We start from the raw sequence: 23537 nt of genomic DNA, 5'->3' as shown, positions 1-23537 counted from the left end.
GCAACAGTCAATTTGAGAAGCAATTTTTCGCCACGACTTTCGTTCTTGAGATTTAAAATGCTGCTGTCATTTAGACTACGAGAGAGAGAGAGAGAGAGAGAGATTGACTTGTGAGTGGCCTGACAGCTGTACTCACATCCTGAAAAAGCTTCTTGTCGGGCGCCAGGCGTTTGGAGGCCAGGGTCTTGGTGACGTGGTAAAAGGTGAGCAGGGCCCGGTGCTGCTGAAGCCCATCTTGTACCTTGACCGACTCCAGCAGGATGGGTATGAGTTCGGGCCACTGCCGAGGGCAGTCCAGCCGCGCGACCTTGGCGATCAGCACCGCTATCTGTGTGGCTATCTGCAACACATATCAGTCAGCAGTCAAAACGAGCAAGAGGGCAGTACAGCAGAGGAGTTTTACTCATACGCATGACCACCATAACAATCCCTTCAGCTTTAGTATTCACTTGAGCTCTCGAGGCCAGATCCCGGACTCTCCCCCATGCTTATTGCCTCTGGCTATAACACAGTCAGATCCAAGGCAATGCATCTTAGAGACGACGGCATCCATCAAAAATCAATACTAATCAGTACAAACAGATATCAATCACCAGTTACATAACTGTAATGTAGAATCTATTGACTGAGAGCTAAAACTATTGAAACATCTGGTCGGGCATGTTCCTGAGCAAACGTCTGTCGTCTTTTTTTTTTTTCCCCTGAGCTTTAACCCTTTCGTTTTACTTTGATGAAGGGGGTGGATTCATTAAGCCTCCCAAGGGTAAAACAGAAGGATCAGATTCTATTAAATCAATCTCCGTTCCACTGATCAAAATTACATTATACCACTCAGCCTCCCCTCCAAACCCACTCTTAATGATTAGATCTTCTGCTGGTGCCCCCATCCACCATATCGGTCACATCGCCTACAAATTGCTGGGACTAATAAAGCTCAAATCTGCCTGATGATAGATGATGGATCCTATTTAATTCTATAGAGGGTAATTATACAAAAGAAGGACATGCGGAACATATGGCGAGTGAATGGGTGCCATTTCTCTTCATTTGGGATGGAGAGCGGCACGCTTTTATCAAAGGCGGTCTTGCGGTTAAGCCCCGTCAAGTCACTAACCTGGTTGACCGGTTCGTTGAAGTTAGTGATGAGTCCGGCTCGGAGAGATGTCTTCTCCTCTTCAGAGAGAGCGCTGCAGGCAGAAAGACACAGGCACCGCACTGAATCAAACTTGTATCTGCACTTATATATGGTCTAACACTGAACTTAGCAGAGGTACTTATGCTACAGATAGCTCCTAAATGGCTCCAGACTCGCTTTGTATTCTGCCTCTCTTGAAAGTCGCATCTGCTAAATGAACAAATGTAAATGTAACCAACTTCTAGCTGCTTACGGTAAAAGAATCTATGGGATGATAACGGCATAGCATCACGATCTTTATATATGTTTCTGAACCAGGCTGACAGCCAGGAAAAAAAAATGTGGTGAAAAGAATTATCAGTTAGACCAAAAGAGCTTTGGAAAGGGTTTAAAATGTGCAGGAGGACCATACTGGTGGGCTCATTTCAACCGCTGAACAATTTTCTCTAATTCCTCCCATAACAGCCATATTTTGCCAACAGAGCTGGCAAAACAAACCGGTTCTAAATGACAGGTCCGGATAACTATGAACAAACTCCTCTTCAGTTCCAGCTGCACTCTCACTTCCATATTTTTTGCTCTGCCGATTACACAGTTCTCTCTCTTCCTATCTGAGGTTTACCTTCAGATGTAAACACGGCTAAAATAGCCACCGAAGCTAGCTTGTGTAAAAGTGATACACATTTACACATTTATGTGTCACATCTGCATCATGGAAGTTCCTATTTTCCCCCATTTTTTACTTCTCAACTATCTCTAGATCCCTACGAGTTTTTCAAGTAAACGGGGTCATGTAGTTAATGTAACTGACATCAAACTGTGAAAATATTGTGAAATTTGCTGTGTCACAGTGTCCAAGATATGTCAAAACTAATATTATAAGCACAGCATGACATCAACTTCCACTTTCACCTCGCCCAACCCAGGGGAGAAATAATCTTTTGTCTAAGGCGACTGAACTTTAGAACAATAAAAGGAATCTATTCTATTTTAATTGTATCTATTCTATGAAGCCCACTTTAGGACACTGTGTTTTCTTAGTCATAAGGCGCGATGAGTTTTTCCCTCTACCTTTTTTACACCTCGGCCATCCAACCACTCACTTCATGCTTTTCTTGTGAGTCCGTGTCTGAACGCAAATAGCATGAAAGAGCACTTTCCGCTGACATGATACAGAGATAATATTGGATTTCTGGTTGCTACATCTGAATGTGGCGGGATCTGTTTGTTCTCGGCTGTGGTAAATCTGTGAAAAGTTTGTAAGTGTGAATGTCTAACCAGGAGGAGACCCTCCGATTCAAGGCAACAGCAAATGGAGCAAATAACGAATCCTAGGTCAACTCCGACCATCCCAAGTCCCAGACACATTTCCATCCAAGTCGAATAGGTCTGCAAATGGAACGACCTCTGAATGGAAATTAAAAGCAACCGGCGCAGGCGTCTCAAGACTGACAAAAGGGGCCTAATTGCGAGGTCGCTCTAATTCTGTCAGAAGGGCAGTAATCACAGCGGGAGGGAAAAAGTGCAGGAGGGAGAGAGAGAGTTAAGAATGAAACAGGAAACAGAACAGTCCAAGAGCGATAGGCAGGCAGAACACAAGCAGATACACTGTGGCCATTTAATGAAACGCTTTGTGCTTACTGCAGGCTACAGGCCAGAAATTAGTCACCAAACTCATTTGGAGCTGAACTAAATGGAATGAATAGTTTAAATGTGAAGGGAAGTGTCAACGGCGCGAGCAAAATGGCCACACATAATGGGAACGTCAAGAAACACTTTCAGCAAAGAAATTAGGCATATTTTTAAATGGTAGCTATTGTTCTCCTCAGAATGACTAAAAACGTGACCCGAATTAACCTCATACGACTCACTCGTAGGCCAACGGCATACCTCATATGGTCGGTTTATTAGATATACTCATCTAGCATCTGGTCTGACCCCTCTATGGCTCCGGAGTGGCCTGTATTATTCAGGGAACAGATTATGTCTGAAACACTGCACATGAAGGTTGGTCCATGTTCACACAATATCATCACATTTTGCTACAGGCTGGACGGCGGTAGACTTGTGCTGTGAACAGCCCCGTTTAGTCTTGGGACTGCCCGGGTCACTTAAGTAAAGTAAACTCACTGTCGTGTTCCTGGGATTACTCTGAGAGCTTACATGCTTCATGACATAACAGATTAATGCAATAATAAAGGGTGAACTTTAACAATGAAGGGGCACACCTGGTCAACAGCAATGTTCGGATACACTGTGGTTTTCGAACCCTGCTCCGTTGGTATCAAGGGACCTAATATGTGTCAGGTAAGCTTTCCCCACACCATTACATCACTGCCACCAGCCTCTACAGTTAAAACCAGGCATGACAGGTTAATGGATCTATGCTGCTAACACTAAATCCAGAATCTGACATCAGAACAGCACAACGGGAACCTGGATGCATCCGTCCAGGTAATGTCCGTCCCATAAATAACTGCCCAGCATTGGTGATCGCACACCCTCTGAAATGACTCGCTGATTAAATCACTTTTTAGGAGAGAGCAGCGAAATTGGGTGTGGTCACCTACTGCTATAGCGAGACGAGTACAGCTTGCACAGTTCCTGACATTCTCCTTTGACCTCAAGTCGTCAAAGAGCTGTCTTAATCAACGGGACTTCCACTAACAAGATGTTGTTGTTTTGTTGCACCATTCTCTGAAAACTCTACATCATGTGGTCAGTGAAAAGCCCTGGAAAGCAATTTTTTCTAAGAAATCAGGATGCCTGGTACAGAAGGTCAAACCACAGTAAAAAAAAAAAAATGCTGAAGTCACTTGTTTGTCTGGCCCATCTGAATGTTCAGACAAGCAATAATTAGACCTCTCAATGTCTGTCTGCCTGCTTTATGTGGCAGGCCCCACCAACATGACTCAATGTCTATCGGCATGATCCCCCTTTCACAAATGGCGGGGGGGGGGGTCTCATAAAGTAGTCACCATAAAGTAGTTTTTTTTTTTTTTTTTAACTTAAATCACACAGAATATGTATATTCATCATCAGAGACTCCAGACTGTTTGTGCTTTTGATCACTGGAAATAACGTTAATCATAATTTGAGGCCAGTGTGCCCTTTCTTTTTCTAGTAATTTCTCACTGAAAGTCAGTACATGGTGAACTGCAGATTTTTTTTTTCACCTCAGCACTTGTGAAAGAAATTTTGTTTTGTCTTGTTTTGGGTTTTTTTCGTATATATATTTTTCTTCCAGAAAGTGAAGCCAGATGCAAATTCATATTCCTAGTAGAAGAGTACATTCCACAGTGTTTGTGCTTTGATCATAAAGAAAAACTTTAGTCATTATTTGAGGACAGTACACCTTTTCTTTTTCTTGCAAGAGCGTATATGCACCTTGCTTATCATGCAGTGCACGTGCGCTTTGACTCAACAGACACTACTAACAACTTTAATGTTAGTAAAACAGCTTAAAGACACTCATGACAGCTTTAATGACAGTTTTGACTACGCAACGATTTTAAATAACAACAAAAGCCATTGCATCATTCCTCAGACCATAAATAATGCACATTATGTTTGGAATATGTAAATCCACATAAATAAATAAAGAAAAATCTAATCGCTAGGCTTCTCTGAGCAGGACTTCATTTTTCTTGTATCAAAGTTGCAGCACACTGATCTGAGAAAGGTCAATGCAGTCAGTCACTGTTTTGCAGTCTTCGTGTGTTTCTTTTTCTACTGAAATGACACTGACAGTGACCGTCCCAAGGCAGTAAATGGCACTGAAGATCAGTTCTCTTTCATTCTCATTTCCTGAAGAGCTGCTTTGCATTTAATGTGTACTTCGTGTGGTAAATCTGTATGTTTAAATCAAACAAAAATGAAAACTTCACTTCTGAGCTGTTTTGATAATCTTTCAAGACAAACTGAACCATGGCCCAACAACCTTGGTACATATCAAACCATGAATAAGGGTGAACTGTTACATCTCTGTTTGTAACTATCAATTGTCCTTTATTTCAAAGCCTCCCAAAACCACCAGGTCACAGTACAGCACAATTTAAGTCTAAGGTTTGTCTGTTAGTCTTTAACTTGCCACGTTCAGGTAAAATAATAAAAACAAAATCTACAGTGACGTAAGAGATGCTTAACAGTCAAAGGAAAATATTATGGAAAAAGTCACAAACGAATATCTTTATGAGGATAGTGTGAGTAAGGACAGAAACATTTAGAACAGGGCAATCCAATCTTATTACTGAAAGGCCAGTGGGTATTTGGGTTAACCTTTCAATAGGCGACTAATTACGGCCCGGAAATCCAGGAGAGAGTTTTTTTTTTTTTTTTTTTTTCTTTTCTCTTTTTTTTTTTAACCAATCATTTCCTTTAATGACTCATTAAACCACTGAACTGTAACAGCAGCCCCTGCATACACCGGCTCTTCCAGAAATGAGAGTGGACAGGCCTGGTGGGGGACTGCCGAGAGATCTTAGACTCACTGTGGTGCCACTCTCCTCCAGTATCGGTCGATGCCGTTTTTGAAATACAAAACAGCCAGCCATCTCACATTAACATCCAACATATGATTGTTGAAGATATTCTGTTGAAGAGAAAAAGAGAGAAAGAAAGAGAGAAAGAAAGAAAGAAAGAAAGAAAGAAAGAAAGAAAGAAAGAAAGAAAGAAGGAAGAGAAAACATTAAACACGTACACATAAAAACAAACAAACACACGCACAATTTAAACGTTAAAAGACGGCGGAACTGCTTTGATAAGAATTGCGTAATATTTAATTAAGCTATTAGCACACTGATGATCTGAGTGGGTGAAACTGCGAGGCGGGGGCGGGGGGGGGCGCGGCTGAGCGAGAGGGGGGGGGGCTGAGGTTCATTAATAAATATGGAATAGCAGCTGTCTGAGATGGATTCAGAGGCGGTGCTGGCACACAGAGAGAGGAGATGGTAGAGGAGATAGAGACGGGAAGGGAGCGTGGGGAGTAGTGCGGGAGCCCCACTGGCACCAGGAGCCTGAAGCTGTGCCAATACCCCACAGCAGGAGCAGGAGCAGGAGCAGGAGCAGTCATAGTCACATCACTGGGGGGGGGGGGGGGGGGGGGGGCGACAACGCTGATGGCCTCCTCGTATTGGAGTGAAATTCTAATTCTCCCACAAAACGAGGATGCGTGTAATGAATGCCAAACATGGAGAGCGCTCCTTAAAATCGCCGGTCCTTCCGCTCAGCCTTCCCACAGGCTTAAAGTTTCCAGCAAACATGACAGCTCTTTATTTCTCCAACTTTATGGGAAACACAACTTTGTCACCAAAAAAAAAAACAAACCTGCATGAATAACTGTGCCCACTCATCTTGAATTTATACTCAGTGCTTTCAATCGGCATTAAGTTAAATTGGCCCGATCTGAAATGTGTTCAGTGTGGCTGGCAGAGAACTAGTGAGCGTCTGAATGACAGAAAAAAAGGAGGATTAACGGAGTGGGAGAGATATATTCAATGTGCCCGTTCAATGCCACGCTAGGTTTTTTCTTTCTTTTTCTTTTTTTTTTTTTTTTTAAAGTGAGGTGGTGATGCTTTCAGAAATGAACTCCTGCCCTGCTGGCACGAAGCGCTGAGATGAGTCAGTTGAAAATCCTATTTTTATGGAAAAACCTTTAAAATGGTACAAACTCTACCTCTTCTGGGGATTTAAGGGATTTTAAAAGCTCGCGCACGGTGACAACCTATGCGCTGCTTGGAAACAAACAAACTGACTGAGTCTCCGACTCCAAACCTTTATGGAGTGTGTGCTACTTAAACAGACCGGTCGATAAGATTGTCAAAGGCCCATCTCTTAGTGCATCAAACAGTATTAACATCAAGGTTAGGAACAGTGCCACACACCTGCCGTTTTCTGAAATAACATCAGTAAGAAATATGGGGGGGGGGGGGGGGGGGGGGGGGGGGTGTAAGCGCGCAGGCTTGTGTATGAAAAGAGGGATAGCTGTCATACACACTCTGCCAATAAGTGGCTGTGTTGTCATAACATGTATTATGTATTCAGTAATTAATGTGAGGACCATAACGGCCAGGCTGTGGTATAAGCCTCTGTCTGCCATGCAGGGGCTGGGGGGGCGGGGCGGGGGGTGGACTGTGAGTCTGTCACCTCCATATCAGTAACAGGGGGATGAGCTGCAGGCCGACATTTCTCTACAGACGACTGTTTTCTCTCTGCATGCAAACAGTGACTTATGGCAGTGAGTGACTTGTCCTCGTCACTGGTCCCAGTTTGGTTTAATCCAGAGACAGGACCAAAGAGGGCCCTCCCCACCCCCCCTCCATCCCCAGTGTACACAAACACAAACTGATCCAAACAAGTGTTCGTCTGCCTTTAGCTGACATTTGTCTGACAACCAAATCACCCCGGGTTTGCATAAATCCAGATTATTTAGAATCGCAAAACACGGTTTGGGCTTCATTTTTTTCAGTTCTGAAGGGGAAAAAAAAAGAAAAGAATGAAAATGAAGAGTTTTGTTATGTAAAGATAACTACCACTCAGAGGACATCTAAAACCACTGTATTAATGATTAATTGTTCATACATACAATATCTGAAAGCTTCTGGTTCTTAATTAATTATTCATGTGAGGTGCATGCAACTATGTATACTGGGAGTCACACATATTCAAACGCTAGAAGAAACAGGTTAGACTGTGAGTGTACATGGAAAAAAATACATGATCTATTCATCAAAATCATACAGAAACAGAACGCTAATAAAGCCCGACTGGAGCGCTTTATTCGTACAGATGCTAGAACTTTCTCACTGGAAAAATGGAACATACCCCCATTTTTTATCCGGGCCGTGTTCTTGGGCGCCGAAGCTGTTCCGCTCATGAATAATTCGTGAGGCGGGCAGGAAATGCAAAGCCTGTGATGATGGGTAATAGCTTCAGCCATCTGGTATCCAATCAGCACTCAACTCAGGTGGTGCTCTACTCACTACAGCTCCCAAACACCTCAAAGTTGTGGAATACATAAAACACTTTTTTTTCCCCCTTTTCAATGGGTATCCACTATAAACTTTCTAGAAGAAGAGTGTTCAGCTGTGCTGTTGTTAAATAAAAGAATATGAAGAAGTAGTGGGAGAGTGGGTACGGATGTGAGGGGATGTGCCATCAAGGCCAGGTTATTATTTTTAGGGGGGGGGGAAATGTCAAACTTAATAGTTTTGTAAGCCGGATCAGTATGCTTCAGTTGGTGTGCAGGTAACCAAGGTTACTCAGGGCAGTTCCAAAGAGTACCAAAACAACAAGTTTCTCCAAGTCGCTGAGCACTTTAATTGCTTTCAGCAGAGGGCCAGTATCTGAAACTGGAAAGTACATTCAGCTCTCAGAGGAAGCACAGGTTATCTGGCTGGTGTGAGAAAGACGACAATAAGGAAAGTTAAACCCCCTCATGCCTCGCACTGCTTGCTTGTTTGCTCGCTGGCCGGCCAGCTTGCTAATGCGACTCTTACCAGAAGCACGGAGTAAAAGCCAGGCTGTGTCTCCCACTGTCTCAGCTGTTCTTCAGCCGGCTTCAGCAGGGCTGTGTCCTGGCTGGTAGCTTGGGTCAGGGCCTGCAGGACCACCGAGCTGGCACTCTGAATGTCCATGGGTGAGCCTGGATTTAAAAAAACAAAACAAAACAAAACAAAACATGTCACTCATCCACATCGCTTAACAGACAGTGATTATATATATATATATATATATATATCTTTATATTTATATATTATGACTAAACACTGATATGAAATTAATTTGGTTAGTGTCTTTGGGCACCCCAGAACACAAACATCCAGGCAATATTTTTATGAATATGAAAGATCATGAAGGGGAATTATGCTTTTTAACTGTTGAGAACACAAATTAAAGCAAATTTAATCTTCAAAGAAACACTCAAAGGAAGCAATTACGATTATCTGGGAGTGACTTTTGAAAAACTACTTGAATTTGATGTAGGTTTGATGTTTGTGAAAAATAAAGGGGAAAAAAAAAAATCTTCCGTCCATGCCTGTCCTTCTTTTTATTCCTCAAAAAACGACAAGAGACTGAATGCGATTTTGAAATTCGCTGCAATGACGACATGAACTCCCTTAGAGACCAGAATGTGTCTGAATCAGTCTTGCACTTTTCTTTGACATGGCAGAGAAAAGGACAGACAAACAACAGAAGTTTGGAGGACAAAGTTTGTCTTTTTTTTTTTCAAGTACAAAGAATACAGTGCACACAGTACATATATTTCATATCCAGCCTCAAGAGTCAGGCTGGATTCAAGGTAAAACTCAAAGCAAATTAAAACAGATTAAGTCGGTCACAGGCAATCAAAATATGCAGAGCACTTAATACACTATGTCTCCGGTGATCATAAGTTAAGGTAAAGGAGCAAAAATCTCCTGCCATCTCTCTTCACTTGCATGTAAAACTACTGCAAAAAAAAAAATATATATATATATATATATATATATATATATATTTTAGTACATCTCCCTTTAGAAGACTGTTTTGCAAAACTGATCCTAAATCCAAGTGCACTGTTTTGGGTGGGTTTTTTTAGGCCAGGATGCAAATATGACTAAACATGCACACTGTCAAATCCTAAATCACAGTATCTAAGTTCTGAAACACAAAGGTAGATGGGTGTAGGTACTGATGTGAATGAGAACAGACAGAGAGAAAATGGGTGTAATTCTGCCGTCTAGTGGCCAACCACAGAAATGTAATATTACATATAAATATCGTGGGCAAAAAACAAACAGCACTGAAACAAACAAGCAAAATGGGTCATTTATTGGCATTTTTATTCTATCTGAAGTGTGAAGCTCAATGACTCATCCATTTGTTACAGTTCTGTTATATTTTAATTTCTGTAACTGTTGAGAAGTTCTCGACGAACAGCTGACAGATGTAGCAACTAGTTGTAGTCTAAAAGCAATGTGACATAGGGTCCAAAAGGAAGTACTGCTACAGTTAGATTTTGCTCTGAAGGATATAAGACTCCTATTCATCTGTCAGTCACTGTTCATCAAGCTCGAAATTCCTCACTTTAAATAAACTTAAACCAAGTTTGAGACACAATCTGTGACCTGGGGGGTATTCCAGAAAGCGGGTTTAGTGAAAACTCGGAGTTAGTTAACTCAGAGTAAGTAGTAAACCTCCTAATAGCAGAGTCCTATGGCTTCATTCTCCTAACAAAACTAAGCCATGGGGCTCTTCTATTAAGACCTTTACCACTTACTCTGAGTTAACTAACTCCGAGTTCTCACTAAACCCGCTTTCTGGAATACCCCCCTAAGCATAAGACAAAACACATCAACAAATGAAAATTGTTCAGATGCCTTCTGAGGTGGATAATTGTGCTGACTCATCCATGTGGAAGTCTGAGTTTTGGTTTCTTCACAATAAGTACGTTTGGGTGGATGGGTGGGGGGGGGGGGGGGGGGGTGAAAGTGTCTCAGATCCTATCGAAGCTCCTGGTTTTATCCATTAAAAAGTTCCAGTAAGTCCTTGAGCAGTGAAGACCCATGGCCAAGATTCTCATTAAGCACAGACTTAACTGAGTTTGACTCTGTACAGTAATAAAGATGCATGTAGGCCAGTAGCTATATAGCTGCGCACTTCACGTTAATATTTCTTTCGTTTTGTGTTGGTTACAGTTACAGATGTCACGTGGAGAAACATATCATCTCCTAGTCTCATATTTGCAATAAAATACAAGTTATTTCGATTCATTCTGCTGTGCCAAGGACCTAAGATGATACCGGTTAGGAAGTCAACAGCTGAGGGAGTTACTTTCTACACAAGAAATGAGAAGTGGGAATTTAAATGATAACCACACGACACATCACTAAGCTGCGTTTATCCCACAGCAAGCGGAGTTCACCGGGGTTCAGTTGGAAAAGATTAACTAAGTGCTCCTAACGATGTAAACAGTATCACAACGTCATCCAGTGTTACAGTATATCGTTCAAGGGGCCAAACACACAAAGACAAATAAATAAATGACCTACTAGCTCACAACGTCACCGAGCAAATGCGCCACCTAAATATAAGCTACACATAGTCAATAACTCTAAACTGCAGAGAGAAGTTTTGCTAAGATAAATTACACGAGCTTGCTCGATAGGTATATGCTAGCAAACCTAACTCACGATGGACAGAATGGGGCACAATAAAATGTCAATAATGCATGACGGCGTGATATAGAATTCTAACTCCTTAGAACTTCGCTAAGTTACACAATGGAAACCGATCAGCGCGGATACAGCAATGAACTAACTAGTTAGCTAACTTCTGTTTGGCCAACAAAGTAGCGAAATTTAGAGCGATAACGTCTGCAGACCAATGTTAGGCAGTTATATAATAATAATTAGACATTTCGAAAGTAGCGCCATCAGATGTCTACTAAGTCATCTGCAACACATATGTCATGTTGACATTTTACGTAGAATGCATTCAGTTATATGGTACTGTCAACTCGTCAGGAACGTGTTTGCTACTTTGCTAACAAAGCTAAAACTAGTGATTAGCCAGCGCCTGCCTCAACACTGCTTCTGGCCTAAATCTATCATTTAACTCTCTGTGCTGATCTTTCTGAGAGTCGAAGCTCCGACCAGTCCCCTACCATACAAAAACAATATTCCCGTACCCTTACCTTTAGTAAATATGGTAACACCCTGATATATCAAAACTGTGGTTGTTCGCTCCTAACACAACACACGCGCTGCAAGGATGGCGCCATCCACATGAGGTAATGTCGCTTGGATATGACATCACTCAAACGAGCGAGAGAAGTTTAGACGTGTGCTGTAGTCTGTAGTTCTCTCACGTCACACCACTGCTCGGCCGAAGCCCCTGAAAGAAGAAAACAGTTGTGAACCCTTAAATTGGTGAGGAATAAATGAAACAGGACAGTAACTGTCAATACCCAGAATAGAGAGAGGGAAAAAACTAATAAAGACAGTTAACCGTCTACCCCTATGACTTGCCCACTGCCCATCCCACACCTGTACTGGCACCCCTATTCAAGTTTCAAGTTTCAAGTTTATTTTTCAAGATTATTTGTTATATGAGCAATAATAGCAGCAGAGCAGTATTATGACAACGAAATGCATTGGGTCCAGGCATCCTCAGCTAAAAAAATAGTAAGGGAAAAAGTAAAAATATATAACTATAAGTAGGTAATAATAATAAATATGCAATAAAAAAAAAAATACAAGGAATTAAATTAAACAATATAACCAGTGAGATAATAAAAACAAGTGAGATAAATACTCTGTAAAGTAAAAAAGTGGCCAGTGCACTTCCAATAGAGTGATTGAATGTTTCAGAGTCTGCTTGTTCTCATTTGGTTGCCTCTGAAGCGTCTTCCGGACGGGAGCGGAGAGAAAAAATTGTGACTGGGGTGACTGTGGTCCTTTAAGATGTTGTGGGCCTTCCTCTTACACCGCTGGGTGTAAAAGTCCTGCAGGTCTGGCAGATCAGTCCTTGTGATGTGCTATGCTGTCTTGACCACTCTCTGTAGAGCTTTGCGGTCTGAGGCATTGCAGCTGCCAAACCAGGCTGTGATCCAGCCAGTCAGGATACTTTCAATGGTACATCTGTAGAAGTTAACAAGTATCCTGTTGTCCATGCCAAACCTTCTTAGCCAGCGGAGGAAGAAGAGGCGTTGTGTTGCTGCCTTGACGATGCTGCTGGTGTGCCATGACCATGACAGGCCCTCAGTGATGTTTACTCCGAGGAACCTGAGGCTGCTCCCTCTCTGCGCTGGGTATGTGGATGGGTGTGTGGCCTCTCCTCTGCTGTCTCCTGAAGTCAACGATCAGCTCCTTCGTTTTGCTGACGTTGAGCTGGAGGTCATTGTCCTGACACCATGATGTCAGGATTCTCTCTTCTTCTCTGTAGGCCCTCTTATAACTGTTGCACATCAGGCCGATGACGGTGGTGTCGTCAGCAAACTTGACGATGGTGTTGGAGCCGTGCGAGGCCACGCAGTCGAACACGCGGCCCTGGGGGACCCCAGTGCTGAGAGTCAGTGTTGAGGAGGTGATGTTTCCCAGCCTCACCACCTGGGCTCTGCCCATCAAGAAGTCCAGGATCCAGCTGCACAGGGCGGAACTGAGTCCCAGGTTCCTCAGCTTGGCAACGAACTTAGAGGGCACAATGGTGTTGAACGCCGAGCTGTAACTGATGAAAAGCAGTTTTTTTCATGTATGTGTGAAGCAGGTGGGAGAGGGCAGTGTGGAGGATGAGGGCAATAGTGTCCTTAGTAGACCCGTTTGGTCTGTAGGCGAACCGGAGCAGGTCTAGTGCGGCTGGCAGAGAGGCAGTGATGTGTGATTTGACTAACTGCTCAAAGCACTTCATGATGAGAGATGTAAGTGCAACAGCCATTTGGGTAGAGAACTCTGGGTTTCTCTGGTACTGGTACACTGATGGTCTTCTTAAAATATGTGGGGACAAGAGACTGTAGCAGGGTAAGGTTAAAGATGTCAGTGAACACACCCGCCAGCTGGTCTGCACACACCTTGAGAACACGTCCTGGGATATTGTCTTGTCTGGGAGCTTTGTGTATGCTCCAAGTACAGTTGTGATTGGCAAACAGTGAATAACAGACAGGTGACTGAGAACACAGGGAGGGAGCCAGTACAAGTGTGATATTAATGTCTTGTCTTCATGAGAGTGACAGAACAACATTAACACAGAGAATTTATAGATTGCTGGAGGGGTCATTATTATATATTTACCAGAAGTTCAATGTTGCCATTGTCCTTTAAGATGCAACTGAGGGTGTCCTGTCTCTTCTTTTAAGAACCATTACTGATGTACACCAAGCTATTGATATTTTCCCAGGTTGGGGGCTTCCCCTTTGTCCCTCTTTCCATATGTCTTAATTGCAGTAACAGTTACTGATATAGTCTCAGTGGTAGTACTTTGTGTAAGGTTATGTATGCTTTTACTGTGGGCATACACACACTCAATAACTTGCTCTCACTGACTATAGATTCCATATCTAGTCAAGAAGTGTAAGTTCCCATCAAATTGGTAGTTCTGGTAAATGTAGCCAGTTATAAATCTCTTATCATTTTCCAAAGCACTTCTCAGTTCACAAATGCAATTATAAGACTTTTAAATTGTTAAAGTTGAAAAAAAAACCTGTAGCTTACCTCACTCCCACACCAGCATCAAAGAAATTGTGATGACTTTGTGTTCTGTTTCAGACTGAACAAGACTATTTCAAAAATTCATCTCAACTGAGGTAATTTGTCACAGAGATAAATGATTCATTTTGTAGAAAGCTAAGGATCAAGACAACCATTTCCAGTGCAGTGTAATGAAAAAAAGTCCTGCCCCAAGCTTTATTTAGTGAACAGTTTTGCATGTTGTTATGGTTAAAAGTTATGGTTACAGTCCAGTAAAGGATGCTCGTTTTGACTTCATGCACTTGCAAAATCTCTAAATTTGCATCCCATAGTAGGGGAGTAGGTACTTAACCTAAGTTAGTACAATAGAGCAACTCATTAATACAGAAAGTACCACATTAAAAATAAATAAATAAGATTTAAAAAAATTGAGGTAGGGAAATTAATTTGTTTCACCAGACAGGGCAGGCATGAGCAGAGGTAAACCAGTTTAGTCAGACAGGGCAAGCATGGAGACATCTGATTGGTTCTGGCTGCAGTTATTCCCCAGGGTGTCATTGCATAACAGAGTGTTGGTCTGCAGACAGCATAAGCCTCAGCAGAGAGAGAGAGACAGAGAGAGACAGAGAGAGAGAGAGAGAGAGAGAGAGAGAGAGAGAGAGGACTGGCCGAGCTGATTGGACACACTGAGAGTTCAGCTGTCAGACACCAGATCTGAGAATGGAGTTTTTGGAACTGCTCTTCGTCTCAGCTGGGCTGTTTGCAGTCCTGTTCTATGGAGGGAAAATAGTGGGCTTGGTGATGATGCTTTGGCCAAGCATTTGGTACCCTCTGCCTGGGTCCTTTTTCACCTCCGTGGGGCAATGGGCAGGTGAGCAGAATGCCTTACAAATGTTTTAGAAATTCTTGTCATGCCATTAAAAGAAAAAGTGAACAGTAAAACTTTGTTTTTGTCTTCATGTTATGGTTTTGTAGCGAGCGATAAAAGCAGCTCTTCTGTAAATCATGTGAGTGAAAACTATACAGGTTAGAGAGGAGAACCATAAACTTCACTGTGGCCATGTCTCCATGTTTTAGTATTGCTTTAAAAATGAGCAGATACTTCATAATAACATGTGACCAATTTTGGCATCTATTTGGAAGAATGGAGATCATACTCCAAATTAAGTCAATGACAGGATATAAATCACATGGAGCATGAGTCACAATGGTTAAAAAAAAAAAAAGTCACAAGACATGAGAATCTCTTCAGTGGGATTAGAAAATGATACCAATAACACCTTGGAAATGACTTTTTCATTGAAAAGTCCTTTAACTGGTTCAGAAGTTTAAAGCCTTCATGAATCATTTTTATTGGAGCGTTTTCGAATTTGTGACATACGAGAGGTGATGCCACTGTCATGTTAGTTAGCAAAAATTTCACTTGAAACTTTACGTCGCGACACCAATATTCACGTGACACACTTTTAACAGCACAACTCGTACATTCCAGAATTAATGAAATTAAAACTATGCATTCACAGTGTTCCATTTCCATCTCAGATACCTCCCTTTACCCCACCTGCTGGTCTCCCACAACGCTAAAACTGGTGTATTGGGTTTCTGTAGTCGGAACAAACAATGCTGGCCTCCTTTTTCCCAAGCTTTGCTACCATCTCATTCCAGCATTGGGGTGGGGTGGAAGGGGAAGCAATTAGAACAGTATGTTCTAGGACACATTATTGCTTGCCTTTGCCTTCATTCTCAATGGTTTTTCAAGCTCATTTGAAATAAAATTAACATGACTTTGTCCCTCTTAATCTGAATGTTTCCTTTCAATGTTTCCTTTCACTTCACAAGCGTTTAGAAAGTGTTTGGTGTGTGTATGTGTGCGCGCGTGCGTGCGCCTGTGTGCGTGTGTGTCTGTATGAGAAAGAGAGGGAGACAGAGAGTGAGAGACTGATGGATAAAGAGAGAGTGAGAGATTATGGGTAAATGCGTGTGTGTGTGTGCGTGTGTGTGTGTGTTTGTGTGTAAAAGAAAGAGAAAGAGAGACAGAGATGATCTGAAAGAGAGAGAGGAAGAGGGTGTTCTGTTTTCTGTTTGCAAGCCTCAAACCATTTGACTGTCTTTTACGAGTCTATTTTTTTCTTCCTTGTCTCCAACTGATTGCACACATCTGTTTTTACTTCCACCCTACTATACAACACCAACAGGCAGAGAGAGAGAGAGAGAGAGAGAGAGAGAGAGAAAGAGAGAGAGAGAAAGAGAGGAAAGTCAAGAAAAACAGAAAATGATGACACTTTTGAGATTTAGAGAGAGATGTGCTGCTGACATTTTGGCATTGTCATTTTTTTTGTAAGAATTTTTTGTATACAATTCCCCGGACAGTCATTGCCAACTATCAGAGTATTCACAGCTGAATCAGGTAAACACAGGCTTGGACTGTTATTCTGCACCAAGCCTTAGAGGCAGTTTTAATTCCAGTTCATTTCTTTAACAGCTAAATAAGAGTTAGCAATCTCTAATCGTTTGAGAATAAGATGTTAGGAACATTCCAACTCCTGAGAGTATTTTTTTCTGTGTGTGTGTGTTTGTGTGTGTGTGTGTGTGTGTGTGTGTTTGTGTGTGTGTGTGTGTGTGTGTGTGTGTGTGTGTGTGTGTATGTGTGCGTGCGCCTGGGTGTGGGGCTTGAGGGTTTGTGTTTATAGATCTCAATGCGACATTACACTCACTGGAGAGATTTAGTTCCAGAAGGTTCTGACACCCTTTTAAGGAGGGGGGGCATTTTGGTCTCAGAAACAAATTGCTCCTTTTCACAGTGCACACTGTTCCTTTATTACTCAGTTGGATACTTATAGCCAGTTTGAGGACACGGGGTCAAAACAACACAGTGAGTGAATGAACTCTCCATTCACTTCATGTTGTGCAGTCAGATGTAGATTTAAATCTCTTGGCCACCGTGGTCAATTATTTTCAAGCAACAAGCAAGTAGAAAAAGGCCAATTGCTAAATGTGTGAATCATTTGAATAATTGCAGTTTCATTCATTCATTCATTCATTCATTCATTCTTACATTTCACTTACAGTTTAAATATCATAAAATGATTAGAATTAAAATGCATCATGAAGAGTATTATTCCATAATTAATATGGGCTAGTAATGATGATGTTGTGTATCGAGGCATAGCATAGCTCACACATAACAAAATGAAGGGTTTGGTCTTTGTTGAACAAAAAGTAATCAAAAACTGAACAACAAACAAAATGTTCTTTTTGACTGAAACTGCAGGGGTGGCACACAAATTTAAGCCACATTTGACTTAATGTGATCTTATTTTCTGCTGTCTTCATTTTAATAACATTGCTTAAGCCAACAGCCTAAAACAAGAATTTAAAATATTCTTCTTCTTTCTCTGAATTATAAGCTCCACACTACATGCTGTGCACTTCAGAGCGGTTCTACCAAAACAGCACAACAAGTCCTCAAAACAGTATGACAAACTTGTTCAGTCCAGTGATTTGTCATATTCTGTGGAGCTAAAAACTGTGTGCGGTAACACCCGACTTTCATTATCACTGGATGATGTGGAAGTTAGGCTCTTTTCCAATGGCAAAGGATCCAATTCAGTGCAGTAAAGCATTAAATGAGCCTATTTCATTCTCGTTTTAGTGAATCAAACGTTGACCAAAGAGTTCGATGTAACACAGATGACTGAGGTATCGAATGTGTCCCCTCTTTCAGTGATCACGGGAGGTTCGGACGGAATAGGAAGAGCCTTTGCATTGGAGGTAACACAAAACAATTTGCTGTGCGTGAGGCTTTTTGTTTAGTCAGTTCAGAGCCTCACTCTTTCTGGTTGGCTTAGTGGAGCATGGACTCAGTGATGAATGCAGTCAAAACAAAAACGGCTGCAGGGTGAATGGTGCCTGAAATTACCATGTGTTTCAAATATGGAGGGATGTATCAGGTAATCTAGAGAGACAGTCTTTGTCTTTGTTTTATAAATCTAAACTGTGAAACTAAATATTCTTGAATATACCAAGTACATTGTGAATTATTATTCAAAACTTTCGCTTTAAATTCATGTTCGTGCTTGTCATATTTTTTATAGTTTGAAAAAGACAGAGCAATTGCTAACAATGCAAACAGCTATACAACAACAAATCAAAGTAACATAATAAAAACAACAACAAAAAAACATAGTCCTAATTCATTAATCCCAAACTTTTCTTTTTCTTTTTTCTGTAGTTATCAAAGAAAGGGATGAATGTGGTCATCATTAGCAGAAATCAGGAGAAACTGGACAGAGCAGCAAAGGATATAGGTACAATAAAGTACAGAGGAGTTTGGCACACACAACTAACCACTGTATCTTTGAGTTCCACAGGCATGACCTGCTCTTTTCGGTTTTGTCTCTGCAGAGATTACTCACGGGAGAAAGGTCAAGGTCGTAGTTGCGGACTTCACAGAAGATGACATTTATCAGCGTATAGAAAAGACTCTCTCAAGCTTGGACATAGGCATTTTAGGTCAGCTGACGGAAATAATCTGTTTCATTGTAAATAATATGTTTTCATTGAAAACCACGAGTGATGTTATCAAATGTCTCTATAATACAGTTAACAATGTTGGTATTCTACCTACTCCTACACCCTGTAAGCTACTGGAGACAACTCATCTAGAGCAGGTGAGATCAAATTTTTTTTCTCTCAATTCACATAATGTGTAGCCACTCTGTTTTATATTAATGATATGAAGCCAGTTAATGATAATGACTGATATAGTACTGCCATTCTTGGGCATTTCCCCCACAGAGAATCCAACAAGTGATAAACTGCAATGTAAAAGCCATGGTGAAGGTAACTATCAATAATCATATTATAATCATGCACTTGCTATAGCATGTATGTCAGAGGATAAATTAACATTAAACGCCTTGAAACCTCTGTTGCTGTAATATCTCAAGGACCTGTTGCTTATACTAATTGATTACTTCTGATTTCCCATGTCCAGATGTGTAGTATCGTCCTTCCTGGGATGGAGAAAAGGTAGAGCCTACTGTACAGTGTTCTGTCTTAGCGAATAAACAAATACAGATTTCCCTCGAATCCTAGGGAAAAACAGATTATTTTATCACTATTGGCGATAAATAACTGTATGTTTCTTTAGGGGGCGTGGTTGCATCCTGAATATTTCTTCTGGCATTGCAAAAATACCATGTCCCACTTACACCCTGTATGCAGCATCAAAGGCCAGTATCCAGTCATCTGTTTTTTCCCCCATTTTTCATTTTTTCAGAAAGTTGACCTAATCATCTTCTCTATCTCTCATTTATAAAAAAAAAAAGAATATTTACTTTTTCATGAGACATAGGTGATTTGCATCAGATCCAACAAGTACATGAACCGTGGAGATAGAAATATGAAACCTACGGTCAAACACGAGAATTCTAATTCAAAATGTATAGTGAATTTTTTTGTTTTTGTTTTTTTTACTTGTTCTGAAATAGAGTTCTCTGACTTTATCACATCTAGGTGTTTGTAGAGATGCTCTCACAAGGTCTTCAAGCTGAGTACAGATCAAAAGGCATTATTGTCCAGGTACAGTCTGAAACACACATGTTGTCAGTGTTATTTTCTGCCACCAAAACACTTTCTGCTTTTCAGATAAGGTTCCCATGTATCAGTGTGAGGCATATGACGATTGATTATTTCAGCCATTTAAAGGCAACAGTCAAAATATGTTACTTTTGGTAAATCAGAGGACGAGATATCATCGATATAACGTACATATTTTCATAGTGGAATATATGTATGAAATATGAAATTGGTGATAATTCATGACTCTCTAAAACCAAACATATTAGTAGGCCTATCAGAGAAATGCTCATATAATGTTGGGGCTGGAGGTGGGCACATCTGAATAAATCTATCTGTACAATACTATCTGTACCCAAGAGCTTTAATCATTAAATAGCTGGTTGCTGATTTGCAAAGGCAAGGAAACCCAAAAGAATTAAGCTTTAATTGGAATGTTCCAGTAGCTCACAGCTTTCTACGCCCCCAATCAGAAGTTTCTCTGTTAATTTCTGTTCCCGAAGTCAGTGGCTCCCTTTGGCGTATCTACAGCTATGACGGGCTACCAGAAACCAGACATGGTCACTCTGTCACCAAAGGAGTTTGTGAGAACGTCTTTAATGTATGTCAAGGCTGGAGACCTATCGCACGGGACCATTTCCCATACAATCCTGGTAAAATTATAAATAGCAACTTTTTATTGTAGCGAATAAATGTTGTTGTCTGCAAGAGCCACCGATAAGGTTTCATATTATTTTAATGTGAAGTCCGCATAGCAAAGTCATAAATGTAATCGAAATGAATCAGGAACAGCTCAGTGCTTATTCAGGTATGTCGTTCATTCGGAACTGGTGTTCACTGCTGATGCACCACCTGCAGCGAGATGTTAATCTAAATCAAGAAAATAACACTCTCCTCCAAGCGCTCAATGTCGCTGGAAAATACTACGCAACCAGTAGTGGCAAAAATTGATTAACTGACTTCACACATGTCGATGGAAGGTTGCGTTTGTCTCACTCACATCAAGTGAACTGACTGTCGTGCGATCGAGAGATTTGGGAGATCGTGAATAACTGGACATTCCAAATTGTGAGGGTAAAAGTGAAAGTAGCCAAATTAACACTTTTAAATGCTGGATATGAACGTACTATGTCTCCTATGACCTATTTTTGTGTGATTAACAGCCTCTCCTCTGTTCTGCAGGGTTGGATTGTACAAGCCATCCCAACCTGGGTTCTTCAAACGGAAGCTTTCCAGTGTAACTTTATGGAGTTCGTGAAACAAAAAGTTGACCCCTGAGGCTGCTCAAACAATGTAGCCTACTGTGCTTTTCATGCATAACCAGTCTTATTCACCAGTCATGTCTCTCTATGGGTAGTATCTAATGTTTTAACATACAGTTAGCCTATTGGCAAATGAAGACGCAGTTTAATAATGCGGCTTGGACTCTGCTCTCTCTCTCTCTTTCATCCCTATGGGAAGAGCACGTCTGCTTAGGACTTTAAGACCAAGGGGGAGCCTCTCTCATTAAAGGGATGAAAATAGGTTAAAATGAATTAAACGGATCTCATGCTAATTCCACAAAAGAAGGGAAACGTTTTGAAGCTTTAACGGTAAGGATTACTATTACGGCACTACTATCAGCAGGTCTGCTTCTGTTTGTCTTTTGTTTTGTTTTTCTCTCTCTATTTTTTGTATTCTCTCGTGAATAAATTAATGCCAGCACTGACCATTTAGCACTGGGTGGAGATGTAGACGGTTGTTTCCTCAGTGGGAGGGAATGAAGGTCAGACTGACCGAGAGCAGACGATGTCCACCGTGTTCTCTTACAGCGGTCACTCATAAACATCATTTCCCTAGTGAGAAGGAACAGCTGAGGAGGAGGGGTGAGACAGACAGTACCCAAAACGCTCTAACTCTGTCCTCTGAAGAAAGGGAGGAAGAAGGGGAAAGAAAGAAAACGAAAGAGAGAGTGAGAGACAGTGTGTATCTCAAGTCAATAAGTCAACCGTCATCACTCAGCTCATGGATGACAAAACATTTAAAAATTGCAAATGGGAAACAGTAATTCAGTGGCAGTTGACTATATACCAGGAGGTAAATAATTTTTTCCGCTGAGCTTTTCAACGATCGTTTTTTGCTCGCAAAGTAACGTTGAGAGTAGGCTACAGGCTATTGGTTACTGGTTACTAAAAGTTTAAGACCATGATGCTGTAGCTCCTCCTAGTGGCATCCCAAATTAATTGAAAAAATACAGGTAATCTACCGGTATACTGCATAGTGCTCCGAGAGTAAAGTCAGCATGGATTTCAAAAGGGTTGTATTATAACAGCTTAACGATGAATTAGCTACTGAATGAACTGGTAAAAGATCTGTAACGTGTTTTATATTTGCCACTGCCAACTATACGGATTATCTTGATTTAACAGCAAAATAAACCTGGATAGGCGATTAAAAGAATAACTATAACATTTTTAAGCGTAAAGCATATGTTGTACTTTGATGACTAAACGGTGCATATTTTAAATGCCTCTTTCACCACGATAGGGCATTTTGTTTTCTTCTTCTTCCTCCTCTTCTTCTTCTTCTTCCTCTGGGGGAAGCCCGTGACCTAAGGGTTAGAGAAGCGGGCTTCTGACGCTGGTTCGATTCCCAGGACCGGCAGAAAAGCATGTGTGCTGCCCAGTGGTTGTCTGTGCTCTCTACTGGTGTGTAAGAATGGGTTAAATGCAGAGGTCAGATTCACTGCTCACAGTGTGTGTGTGTGTGTGTGTGTGTGTGTGTGTGTGCGGGCGCGATCACGGGGATGTAATCTTAATCTTTCTTCTTCTTCTTACTCCTCTTCTTCTTTTTGTCTGAGGAAAATAAATCTGTTATGCTATACCATTCAAGGATTAAGTGCCACTCTGAAACCAGCAGCAGCAGTAGTACCATAGGCCCTTCAGTGATTAGTCAGCACAAGTTCCTTAGCTGTAGTTCAGAAAAATAACTCTCCATATCTCCATGGTGAGTCTAACCCCTTGGACTGAATTTGAATTCTCTTTGCGACCACTAGAGGGCGCGTTTATGCTTTTTCAAACTGTCGGAGATGCTTCTGCATCATGGGGAAACTACTGCACCTGAAATTAATCTTGCTTGAAGTGCAGTGAGACATCAAAGCCGTCATAATGATATCGAGACGACAGAAGACCCAGACGGGTGTAAAATGATGGTGGGGATTTCCAGAACACCAGTCTACACTGACAGAGTCGTTCAACTTTGAATGCTCTGTCTCTATATTATTAGCCGACAAGATAAATATCGGTCTCAACAAAATTAGAGGGGTTTAACTACAGGTATTTTCCACAGATCATTTATAACGCTGTTAGTACTGCCAACGAATTATTCACCATTTATTTTCCACCAAGTCATTTGCAGGAAATTAAGCTTCGGTACTTAATTCTTCTTGAAATAATCTTGTCATAACATATCCTTGCAATGAAATATGGTTTAAGGCTTTAGAACGGCTTAATTCAACCTCATATCAGAAGGTATACACTACCAGATAAATTCACAATAATGATTGATATTCGCTATCACTGACCACTTCGCCTTTTCAGTTTAAATCCCTAGAGGGTATCTGTTTTAAGTCATTTTGTTGAAGTTGGGTCAATTTCCTCGCTATTTTTTTCTCTCGCGCT

At 41.3% G+C, this 23537-nt stretch overlaps 2 protein-coding genes across 2 annotated transcripts in view; one reads left to right on the top strand and one right to left on the bottom strand.

Annotated features, from left to right (window-relative positions):
* The window catches only part of ipo11 (importin 11), a 92192-nt gene extending 80299 nt beyond the window's left edge, over positions 1-11893 (bottom strand). Inside the window, exons 1-5 of the mRNA XM_030774504.1 lie at positions 11811-11893; positions 8632-8777; positions 5626-5726; positions 1115-1187; positions 137-340 (exon numbers count right to left, since the gene is read on the bottom strand). Of these exons, the coding sequence (XP_030630364.1) occupies positions 137-340; positions 1115-1187; positions 5626-5726; positions 8632-8769 (516 nt within the window). The 5' untranslated portion in view covers positions 8770-8777; positions 11811-11893. The remainder of the gene's footprint in view (positions 1-136; positions 341-1114; positions 1188-5625; positions 5727-8631; positions 8778-11810) is intronic.
* A 3125-nt stretch (positions 11894-15018) lies between these two features.
* Positions 15019-21156, top strand: hsd17b3 (hydroxysteroid (17-beta) dehydrogenase 3). The gene is made up of 11 exons (XM_030764884.1): positions 15019-15169; positions 18023-18069; positions 18530-18605; positions 18703-18810; positions 18901-18968; positions 19096-19140; positions 19295-19329; positions 19451-19532; positions 19816-19881; positions 20382-20531; positions 21061-21156. The coding sequence occupies exons 1-11, from the start codon at positions 15019-15021 to the stop codon at positions 21154-21156; spliced, it is 924 nt and encodes a 307-aa protein (XP_030620744.1).
* Positions 21157-23537: the final 2381 nt, after the last annotated feature.

This window comes from Chanos chanos, chromosome 1 (genome assembly GCF_902362185.1).
Source record: "Chanos chanos chromosome 1, fChaCha1.1, whole genome shotgun sequence".
In the NCBI taxonomy this organism is placed as follows: Eukaryota; Metazoa; Chordata; class Actinopteri; order Gonorynchiformes; family Chanidae; genus Chanos; species Chanos chanos.
This window is presented reverse-complemented; position numbering and strand designations above follow the sequence as displayed.

Coding starts and splice junctions, on each gene's coding strand:
- hsd17b3 (XM_030764884.1), top strand. CDS start 15,019: ATGGAGTTTTTGGAACTGCTCTTCGTCTCAGCTGGGCTGTTTGCAGTC. Junction 15,170..18,022: donor CTCCGTGGGGCAATGGGCAG/GTGAGCAGAATG, acceptor CCCCTCTTTCAG/TGATCACGGGAGGTTCGGAC. Junction 19,330..19,450: donor CTTCCTGGGATGGAGAAAAG/GTAGAGCCTACT, acceptor ATGTTTCTTTAG/GGGGCGTGGTTGCATCCTGA.